This window comes from Rhyacophila brunnea, unplaced genomic scaffold (genome assembly GCF_057557595.1).
Source record: "Rhyacophila brunnea isolate RB1 unplaced genomic scaffold, BYU_Rbru_1.0 scaffold_14, whole genome shotgun sequence".
In the NCBI taxonomy this organism is placed as follows: domain Eukaryota; kingdom Metazoa; phylum Arthropoda; class Insecta; order Trichoptera; family Rhyacophilidae; genus Rhyacophila; species Rhyacophila brunnea.
This window is the reverse complement of record NW_028232796.1, coordinates 22156278-22168386: the sequence shown is the minus strand read 5'-3', so window position 1 is coordinate 22168386 and position 12109 is coordinate 22156278. Positions and strand designations below refer to the sequence as shown.

Below are 12109 nucleotides of genomic sequence, written 5' to 3'. Positions count from 1 at the left end.
CCACTTGCTTGAAACACAAAAGTACGATTTGAAGTATCTTTCGTACGAAACTTTTTCTAAAGGGTTTCATTAACCACGTAGGTCCGATATTCCCCATTTTACCTATCCATAAATCCATATAATATAATAATATGTTTTCATATTATATATTTTCGTAGTATCAACGTAATATACGAAATCATTCAGATTTGGTACGATTTTAATAATACACTAGCTGTCAGGTCCTTCTCATTATGGGAGCAAGTGTGATTTGTTATTTGATAGTGAAAATAAAAGTAGTTTAGTAGAAATTTTAAACTTTGATTTCAATAATAGGTATATAAAAAGTGGAATATTATTAAATATTATAGATATTACTATTAACAACTAATTCTTCCACTCTATACGTAAGCGCTTCATTAATTTCTCTAAATAGTATAGTATATCTACTAATAGCAGCGTTTCTATATAATTAAGTATCGATAAAGTCTCTTGCACATATTATCAATATCATTTATTTCATATTTCATTGTACCTACTACATCGTACAACTTATTTTTCTGAAAAACATAGGTTCCATAAATTATTAACGCATTTTTTAATTAAAAAATGTTGTAATATTCGAGTCCGTCCCAAAAAAAAAAGGACTCCAGATGTCCGGTGTCTAGTCATGACACTAATATGCCATTACAATAAAGGTTATATATTATTACTATAAATTATCGAAGCTTGTATCGCATAATGGAAACGGATACGTCAATGGTCACGTGACATCTACCTATACATCTGTGAATGACTTTCATGCACAATTTCTTGTGCGCGCCGGGTATGAAGTGAGTCGTCCATTTAATATGTCATTGCGCGTTGGCGTATTGTACCGTGTAAAACTGCCGTGATTGCTGAGCGGCAACACAACGCCATCTCTATCAGTCAAATGGTGGTGCATGCGTGCTTGTTAAATTATTTTTCATTATCATATATATTTTAGTTACTGTGTACATTAGTTATTTTTTAAATTGCACTGTTTGATGTCGAATACATAAAAAAACATTCTAATACTTTTGAAGAACGCCTTCATATTAAAAATAGCGGTAGACCTGTGCCTAACCTAAAATTAAAACAATGCGTTTCAAAAACTAAAAAGTACGAAAGAACATTCAACATAAAACAATATGAACAAAATTCATGGCTATGTGGATTATGGATGTGACAAATTAAATGCACTGTTCTGTTTTCCATGTCTCGTGATTGACAAACATGTGATTGAAAAATTTGTGTCGATGAAAAACATGTAAGTACTTAAAAAAAAAAGTGAACTCCCAGTAAAATAACTCACCGATCGCCACTGCACTCTGGGATATATACAATTTGCAAAATGATTAAAAAAAATCAAAGATATAAATTATCGTTTTATGTACATACACCTCAATGTGACAAATAATTTTTCTTCGGAACTTATACAAGCTCGCATTTGAGTATCAGTTCCTATGATTGATTTTCAAACAATATCCAACAGTTTGTTAAACGACTAAGCACTGATATTCTTGGATAGTTAAAAAAGATTCCGGGTGTTTTTTAAGATCTTTAATGTAACTTTCAAATAAACCTTTTGAGTTGGTTGGTAAATGAACCAAAATACAATTCCTTATTGACTTTCTCTATGCATCTGATTCTTAGTGGATAGCTATGTATTTGAAGAGTGCCAAACCATAATGTTTCAAGTGCCAGAAAATCAATTGTTCAGGAGAGACTTAAAACTGTTTAAATAAATAAATAATGCATAAATTCATTCTTGCAATATTTATTATTGAACTTTCATTCTTTTGTGAGGTATTATAATCATTCAATGAGCAATCAATGAATCGTAGATAATAGAAAAATAAATTTAAAAAAACAAGATGAACAAAACGTTTTAAGTGCCATCACAAGTGCAAGTCATAACGTTGTATGTACCACTTTCCTTACACAACAGTAAGGTGAGTGGGGTGAATAAAATAGCCTGTTTCCTCTGGATAAATAAGGCAACATGGCAGCAATATCTTTCTTTTTCTCCGCAGACAAAGGTATAGGCGTTTCCTTTGCTGCAATTTCCATGTTTTGGAAACTCAGCTTAGTGACCCCTGGTTTCAGCACTGAAGTTGTAAGCCATGGACTCATTTAGCTATAAGGCCCTTTTGTTTGAATTTTACCAAAACTCTCAGATATTACCCTGATCATCATGGCTGTGGATGGATGGGGCATGGATCAGCATCAGCTTTTTGGTGTTAATCATCTCTTTAGAAATATCTATACAGTTAAAGAATGTCATAGTACTCACTACCAAGAACGGATTTTTCTTTCCAGCATTTGCAACAAGCTCAATTAGGTCTGCCGGAACAATAAGAGCTGCACGTCTTTTCTGCTTTTCAATAACCGCAAAATCCCGATCACAATATGACAAAAAGGTATGCCCTTTCACGGGTAATTTATGAGTGATTTCCGAAAAGTATCCTTTGGCAACTAAAGTTAACAGCATTTTAAGTCAGCCTGGTTTTTGTTTTGGCCTGCACAATTATCAGATCACACGACCAGTTTTGGTTTGTGAGTAATGTATCCTATCTCATTACACGTAAAAACTTGTACAAACAGGAAGCTATTTCATTGGATCCCCTTTGAACAACAGTTTCATTCCACAGAAACAATAACTCCCTTTCCTTCGTCATCCAAATGAATTCCCATATTGATGCAAGCAAGCTGTCGGCTATAATACATTTGGGTATGAGTTAACGTGGGGAGATACATCGCTTGTTGCCCGAGTCGAGGCGAGTCGAGCCCTCTTGATTTAATGCCACCTCTACTCATTTCATTTCTTGCAGCTTCAGCTGCCGGTGATGAAATTCCAATTCCTGCTCGGTACGGCGCTTTGTTTCTTCTGTTGAGGTGGTATCAATTTTGATTTTAAGGGAGTCACGTGTAAGACATGTATCAACTCTATCTAAGGTTTGTATCTTTCAACCTGAAAGAAACAAATCAAACTAAACCATAGACAATATACGTGCAAATTGTATGAGTAGAAAGTAGACCGGAAATGGTTTGAGATTTGACGTTTGGTTCAGTGTATCATTGAAAATCAAACCGTTCTCGGACCATCAGAAATGGTTTGACGTTTTACGTCAAACCAATTCGGACGATCCATAGACTAATGGCAATCTGTCAAAATGTTGATAAGCATTATTCGGCATTTATATATCGTGAGGTGTTCAAATTAATATTTTAGCCATTTACACAATAGTAGTTCACTTGAATTATGTATATTATAGATTAATAATCAATACATAATATTCATAAGTAACCATACGCGAACATGGCGCCGCTTTCGGTCTAATTATCTCAAAATCCAGCCATATTTTCTATGCATAGTTTGATTTAATATCATTACTATAATAATTATGTCAGACCAAGAATTTATTTTCATTTTATTTATATTTTGTAACGGAGATTCTAAACTACAAACTGTGTTAAATCAACCCGGAATGATCTTTATATTACCTAACGAATTTTATCAATTTAATAGGTTCGATTATCGTCTAAGTCACAATATCATACTGTCGACATGAACAAGTGGTCAATTATGAAATTTAAATTAACTAAATGGCTACCTATTCATGAAGCATTCTTTATATTTTGTACATTTAAAATGAATGAATACGACAGTTTGTTAAATTTGTATTATTGTAGACCACGATAGGAGGTTAGAATTTCATAACAAGTTGACGTTTCATTAAATATGTTCCTGTTTTAGAGACTAATGTTATGAATTAATTTTAAGTACTGGCAACATTAATTAGTTGTTAGAAAAGCGTTTCCGTGGACATTCTACCAAACGGTTCCAAATCAAACGGTGCCATTTGATTTGTTCAATTCAGGTTCAATGATACGAACCTCTAGGGGGCATGAACGAAAGGTTAAATGCCGTCAGAAATATTTCATTGAACGATTGACGAGATACAGGCAGCATATTAGTTCCACCACGGTGCTGCTTAATTCTCTATAATTTTCTGTTGGGTGAGTTGTTTCGGTAATAATGACTTTCCTGGGCTGGTATTGAGGATATAAAATCCATTATTCTTTGTCTCCATAAGCCAGAGCGTCTTTGTCTTTTTCCACTGTGACAGTGCAACTAATAAGGCACTTACAACATTATGACTTGCTACTTCAAGTTTTTATTGCTAGGAAGCGGCATTTCAAAATTATTTTAAAGGTGCAAGTAAAGGCCTGCAGATACACCGCAAATCACGAATAATACGCATTTGAGCCTATGCGGCACTTACAACGTTATGGTTTGGCACCCTTCATTTGTTCTCAAGCCATCACCAATACTATCTCTTATCATAATTAGAGGAATTTTTAAAATGAAACAATTTTTTTATCATGGTATAATTTTTAATATCTCATCACATATTTATTAGTTTCAAGAATAATTAAAAATCAAATTTAATACGAATGTCAAACATGCTTAACCATAACAATAATCATTAATATTATTAATGGAGAGGGTTTCACATTGTTTGGACAAATAATAAATAAAAGTCATACATTATATTATTATTATGCGTTAATATCATTTACAATATGTCACTGGCAATACTATAAGAGTCGTAGCCTATGAGAGAATACAAGAAAATTATCAACAATTAATTTCAAAACAAATTGTTTATCCCATTGACTTACTGAAATAAATACTTGAAATACTAAAAGGTACTCTAGATATTTATCATGAGATATAATGAATGCATTAACTATTGAGAAAAATAGACATGTTAAAGTAGTATCATTATTTTGTCTTTAAAACGAAATGTCCCTTTTAACCAGAAGTAGGACATTAACAATTTATTTCACTCACACATACATCAAAATCATTTGCCTTTTTGGACCTGCCATTTTGAATATTAAGATGTTCATATCTTACAACTAGATCATTTAAATAACTATTAATTCACATCGACCCTGCTCTCTATAAGAATGTCAAATATTTTAAATAATACCTACAATCAAGTTATTCGCAAAACTTGATAACAAATAATTAGGTTGTTATAATAATTTTATGACCTATCTAAAACATTATCATAATTCCATTTGTTATCAGTTCGAATATAACTTTCCGAGGGCAACAAAGGGAATTTACATCCACAATTAATATTAGACTATCCGGAATAATTTGCGTGTCGAATCAATACTATAATCTTTAAAGCCGGATTCGATTGCCAAATTTAATAATTAAGATTGATTCACACCCATCGATGGTAATAATTTATATATAAAAATACATAAATGAGTTCTTTTAAAATATATTAGTATATTTTCTTTGAATTTAAATTAAAATAAAGCTGAATACCGAGTTCATAATTTGTCACGCTCAGATATAAATAACACATTCATTTTCAACTTCACGCAGCATTCAGCTCATCTCGAAAATAGCATAAATCATTTTTGCATTTCACATAAAATTTCTCCTCAAATTCCTTAAATAATTAACTATTTACAATACTGCATACTATTAGTTAATAAGATCAATATGTAATATCTAGTGAGGGCGTAGCTCGTTCACATAGACGTGGGAGACCAGAAATTCATTTCTCGAAGCTCTGAAGGTTTAGGCCGGTAAACTTGAGATTTAGCCGCCGCCGCCGCGTCTTGATTGCTGGAGAATTGCTGGGCTAATTTCGTTGCGTCAGCATTTGATGTGACACCCGCCGCCAAACTTTCAACGGAAGCCGCAAGGGAAGCTATAAAAAAACAAAACCGGTCATTTAATTATTACAAAAAACACAAGGACCTATCTAACTATATTAAACACTGAAATGTTTGGATGCCATCCATATTCACATAAGTCATAAACACAATAAACCATGTACCAAGAAATAATGTCATGAATTATCCAATATGAAAAATGTTAATAACATATTTTGTCGAAAACTAACCAAAAGATTCATGAGAATGTAGGTATACTTATTACAAACTTTTAACTGAATATGTAAAAAAAAATCATTAAAGATTATTTCTTTTTATTATCTTTCTGTGCTAGAAACAAATGATGGGGTTAAATTAATATTCACTTTCCTCTCAACAATTGGATCTAACCCGAGCACTGAACACAATATTTTCAAAAACTTTCTAAACCAAGAAATAAAATTTTTATTCTTATTAATTGACCAAATTAGCTTGAGTAGGGCTGTAAACAATTCATTTCCAAAAATAAATTAAAATATAATGTGAACATACCGTGGTCTTCCTCGTTGATGGTAATAGATGAGGAGTAAGCTTCTCTCTGTTGTCCGAGCAATCCAGCGAGAATCCAAGACCGATTTCCAGATACATCTGCTGGAACTTCGAAGGGGCTGGTGAAAAACCTGTTAATATAAATTTTGTCTTATTATTGAACATCAATTAATATAGTTTATTAAGAATTACGAAAGAATAATTTATTATCTAATGACAACGACAATGTTAGCTAACTCTTTCTTACAATCTCTCTTTTCATTTTTTTAGTTTTCAATGGTAGGTGAAGATACCTACATGATATGTTAAAAAAACGAAAAATAAAAAGGTCAGAACTGAAGTCCTATGACCGTCCTAAGATGATAATATTATGAATAAAAGAAGCATTACATTTTCAAGAAATCTTTGGTTTGAAATATACTCGGATACAGTTGATCTCAAAGCATATGAACATATGAGGATATTATAAAGGACGTAAAATGAACATTGTCATGTTTCAACAACTATCCGCAATCATGTTTTCATTATGGTTAAATTGGTATAGAAATAGAAATCAACCCACCTATTGACAATATTCTTATTCTTCCTCTTAGAGCCAGGACTGCCGGGGGGAGAACTGAGTGGAGTGGCCGGTAAACTTTTGCTCCCGCGTCTCATGTTGAGGTATGCGGGGCTGGGGGCTAGAGAATCAGTTTTGGTGGCGGCGGCCGCATCAGCGCCTTTGGTGAATTGAAGAGTTCCATCCTCGCTGATGGGCTCCACAGACATTCCTCTTGAATTGCTACCCCGACTGGATATCATCTGGTGTGCCACCCTCACAATAGACGACCCGCACGCCGCTCCGTCTCCCTTGAAGCCATCATCTGTGCCGGCCGGTTTAGGTTTTACGGATGGGGGACCTGCATATTAAACAAATGATTTGTTAACACTTTTAGCATTACAATAGACACACATACAAGCTTCTAAGAGACCGCACATGAAAATTAATATAAACCCAAAGTTATTTGACCATTTGATAAGAGTTCTGTTTTGCACGTTTAATTATCTCCACCAAAGTTAATGCATTTTTACAACAATTCACATAAATTTAGTATTTCTAAATTAAATTTGAAGTATCCAAGTACTTTTACACATTTATATTAATTTTTAAATAACTATTTTAAGCATTTCATGTAACAACTACTAGTTTAAATCGTTGTAATTTAATAAGATGCCCGTAGCTCAATTGGAAAAGTATACTGGCGCGAATTCAGCAGATACAGGTGGTTCAAGTCCCGTCGGGTGTTGTATTTTTTTTTATGCATGAGAAGTTTTCAAATTATGTAGGTATATTAAATTTTTAGTTGCAAAGACTATTTACAGACTACATAATGTCAGACGTACATTTGCTAAGTGCCCCAAAGGGTACTCCCGTGATAAACTGTTGGCAGGGCTGAGTGTGTCTGGACCAATCAGGGCCCTCCCTCTTGGAGTCGGCCTGCGGAGCGGGCTGCGACACCCTGACTCCGCCGGTCTCCTGGGTTTTGGCCCCCGAATTGAATAGCGACCCCGTGTTTGGGTAGCGGATCAGGAAGAAGGAATCATCGTGGGCAGGCGGTGAAGCAAACTGCGCATCAAAATCACTGCAAATAAAGAGAGAGAAAATTACATTCAATGAAACAAATACCTTTGCTTTAATTAACCACACCTGTACCTATATTCTTAAGTTTAAATCATTGGCCTATAGAATTGATTTGTTCATGTTTATATGTTATTAAAGTGGTATTTCTTATAATATGGTCAGTTTTTATGCCAGGATATAGATATGTTTTCATATAAAATGTCAATATTAAAACCAACACATTAGAATAATAGATAGGAGCAATTAATGATGAATTTTCAATAATCACACTCATTGCAATGTAGGAAAAGTTCATTTTTTATGATGTCTCCTTTATTTTGTGCTATGATCTGCAACTGATGTTGAAAGAAGATCTCATAAAAACTACAAAATGATGTTCTGAAAAAACATGTTTTATACCTAGCCATTATCCACAACAATTTAGGTAGGTACCAAATTCATTTAAAAATAAAACATTATGGAAATAATGTCATTGTAGGTAGGTACTATCCTAGTTATTAGAATTTAAGTAGTATTCTGCAATACCAGTTTTATAACAAAAACATTATCACTCTAAATCATAAAAAGTCCATTCCTAAGCACCTATTTTACGAATTTAAAATTGGAACATAGTATACCATAGATAAAATAAAATATTAGTTTAATATGACATGGTACATAGTCACAATGTAGACAAAGTACCTAATTCTATGAAGCGAATTTAAAATAAATTGAAATTATTTTTTAATTAAAAATCGGCTAATATTTCACGAATCACGAAAGTGAAGAGTAACAGCATTTTGTCTGGATGCCTGTATGTAGATTACGTACTCAACTCCCAGCTGTCATTTTCTCACTAACCTCAATCCCAAATAGAAATTCGCGAAATGTTTATTCTGAGTAATAACTGACATTATAATCAGGTGGTCGTGTAAAATTACAAACACCTACATTATGGTATATTTAGTAATAGATTCTAACAAAGAGTAACCGTAATTTCTAAAATAATCTCGAACATTATCGAAAAAACTCGAAAGCATTACTTTGAAAAAACAACTTCCAATAATGAATTAACCTCTGAAAAAGACAAATCGTAATAAAGCAATATTAAGCAAATACACACCGTATAAATCTGCCCATATTTTCTTAATTTAATATCACTTTCTTATAAAATAAATCACAGTTAAAATTTCAGTCGACTGCAGACTTAAAATTATTATTTGACCACAAATTTCTGATGTCGACGTTTTGCACAATTTAGTATTCAACTATTAACACAAAAGAACGGCAATTCTCTTTCACAATTATTCACTAAACGTCAAAACCAACCGAACTATTTCAATAAAATACTTGCAACAAACTATTTTAACGCAGTCACCAACGGCCCGTTTATATCGACTGAAATTTTGTTATCACCGATTACGCATTCGACAGTCGCCGGGAAGAACACACCTAGCGTTCGGATTTGAAAGCACACCAGAGGGAGGCAGCGATATCTATATACATACACTAATTACGGGTGAGCGAGAGAGAGAGAGAGACACTCAATTAGATAAGATTTTCTGAGAAATTTGCACACATTAATATTACAAGGATGAAAATTCGTCCTATTTTGAAAATGTTTGTGACGAAACATATTTTTGTTTTACATTGAATGACGTAGAAATACAATATTTTTCAGAAATGGGTCATCGGGCAAAGTGATAAATTTATAACGACACGAATAAAGATATTTTTGTGATACCAACCAATAATATAAAACATAATACCTACCTATAAGTAGGTAGGTATGTACCGACTACTATAAGCACAACACTTTTACATATAATTTATAAAAAAAATATTATGCAACCTTGATTGCATAAGCACATAAACCATATTGATCCAAACAACATTAAATGTCGAGGACAGGTTTTATAAATATAAAATAAGCCGGTATTTACCTGTATTTCATCAAAATAGCAATGTAACAAGAACTTCAATATTTTATATTATATAGTAAAAATTATTGCCCATATTCTATCAAATCGTATTACAATAGATAATAACGTTAATGTACCTACAATTTTCTTTAAATATAATATATTTTTTTGATTATGTTTCCTGTTATTTCGATGTTCGGTGTTGTCAAATTTTAAATGAAGGAACCACAATCACAATGTTGCCACTTGCCAGAGAGGGTTGCTAACGACGATGATAAAAAATATTGACGTTAGAAAAATTCGCTATAGAAAGGTTTTACCATAAAAACTGAATATTATTATTATTATGTGTATATTATTTTATTATTAATTATACCAGGCTGGCTAGTCTGGGCGTTTTACTGATTTATTTTATCTACCTAATGTAAATTATATTGAGAAGATTTTGAAGTCGGAATAGTGGGGTATAAATATTTACCTTCTTTTCTGTAAAATAAAAGCAAGAGTAGGTACCAAAATAAGCTAATTATGTTTTTTTTTAATAAGTTTAACTACGGCTGCTAAATAATATAATACAAATTATCTCAGATTCATTCAACCGGAAACGTGACGCATGACTGTATTCCGGCATCATGAATCGAAGATGACGTAGTGGAAAGTAGAACTAACTATCTATTTACATAGATACTTGAAAAAACAACATTGGAAAGACGCATGACGGAATTATGTCACATCCCCCATCATCAAAACGGTGCCACGCCTGTTATAATATACTTCTTATTATTAATTATTACATGAGATAATTAAATAGTAAGTAGGTATTAGAATATTATTATGAAAAACATAACAAACTACAAAATAACAATATTATTAATTAATATTCTGTAGTAAGTATGACTTAAATCAGCATGTTTAACTACGTAGGTACGGAGTTGATACAATACATTGGCCTGAAAATTATTTTATTCTACCATTTCTACCCTGTAAGAGTGAAAGGAATGCAAAAAAATCAAAATAAAATTAGTGTTTTTTTTTATGAAAAGTTGGCAACATAAATGTTTCTTTTATCTAGGTAAACATTATTATCATTTTTTGTTGTACATACGTTATCTAGCTAAAAAGCATGTAGGTCGCAAGCACGGCTTACCTCTTCAGTATGGTTGCAATAAAAAAACTATATTGGAAAACCATTTCATTTTGAGATTACCAAAAAATAATCCATAAATATGTAGTGCTGCCAGATAATGGTAAAGATATCAATGTCCCGCCCCTGGACAGTTTAGCTATGCGGTTTCCAGTTAACTAACAATACAGCCTACCTGAGGCCTGATGCCTAATGCCTCGTCGTGCCCATTACTTTTCGCCAAAATAAGCCATCATTATCTTTCCGGAGACCCAGGACGATGTATCTATAGTCTATGCCCAGGACCTATTGTTTGTACTCAATTCTATTCAGCATTCTGAGCATATTAGGATGCATTACTTACCCGAATCCAGACATAGGTACCTACTTGTCTGGCCGTAGAAATAATTCCTTAAGTAAATTGCCGCCACTGTTATAAAGTAACTAACATGTTTGAATAAACGTGGGCTGCACAGTCAATTACCGGGTTTTTTATTTTAATAATCTGTGTCTTGCTCATTTGTATCCTCAGTGCCTGTTCTAGCAAATCAAATCTGTTCAAATAGCTACTTGCCCCCCCCCCCCCTTCTTCATGAAATGCCGGGGACAAAGGGGGGGTTAAACAGTATCTTTATTTCTTATTGTCTGGCAGGTAATAAATTAACTAAAAACAAACGAATATTCAAATTTAAGGGTCATTCACACCCACCCGTGTTAAATAATTCATTTTAATTCTTGTTATTAACAAAGACGCCACAATAAAATAACGATAGGTACAGTATTTTAAAAAATAAGAGTGCATTGACTAATTAATTTATATCTACAACTTATGTTAGAATATTACAGTGATATTTACTATATGTCTCCAGCCATAACAAAACATTAGTGTTTTTTAAACTGTCTAATTAGTTTGTTGGTGTGACGATCTCTTAAAATATAAGAATTGCACACGTCGATAATTGGTATATAAAAATTCAAAATGGCAAACGCTAATTTGATATGCACATACGAAACGAGTCGCGTGATTTTGATAGTGTCATTGAATTAATTTATTTCAATAGTTAGGTGAGTATCTTGCCAAAGGAATGGTAACGATGGGGTAAAATAAAATTTATAATAATGTGTTAAGTTTAATTCTACAGCAATATATACCTAGGTACTTATTGTTTTAGTGTTACTAGGTAGGTACCTATTATTTATTTTAATGACATTCCCACATAAAGCCGG

The 12109-nt window shown here is 32.8% G+C and overlaps 1 protein-coding gene across 3 annotated transcripts in view; it reads right to left on the bottom strand.

The window, feature by feature from the left end:
* Positions 1-5422: 5422 nt before the first annotated feature.
* Positions 5423-12109, bottom strand: part of LOC147075717 (uncharacterized) — a 108880-nt gene continuing 102193 nt past the window's right edge. For 2 of the 3 annotated variants that reach the window (XM_085942042.1, XM_085942043.1), the window contains 4 exons: positions 7621-7859; positions 6800-7136; positions 6241-6368; positions 5423-5744 (listed from right to left, as the gene is read on the bottom strand). In XM_085942042.1, coding sequence (XP_085798168.1) covers positions 5563-5744; positions 6241-6368; positions 6800-7136; positions 7621-7859 — 886 coding nt within the window. In that variant the 3' untranslated portion in view covers positions 5423-5562. Of the gene's footprint in view, positions 5745-6240; positions 6369-6799; positions 7137-7620; positions 7860-8960; positions 9234-12109 lie in introns of those variants that run through there. The other variant, XM_085942044.1, reaches the window with a different exon arrangement.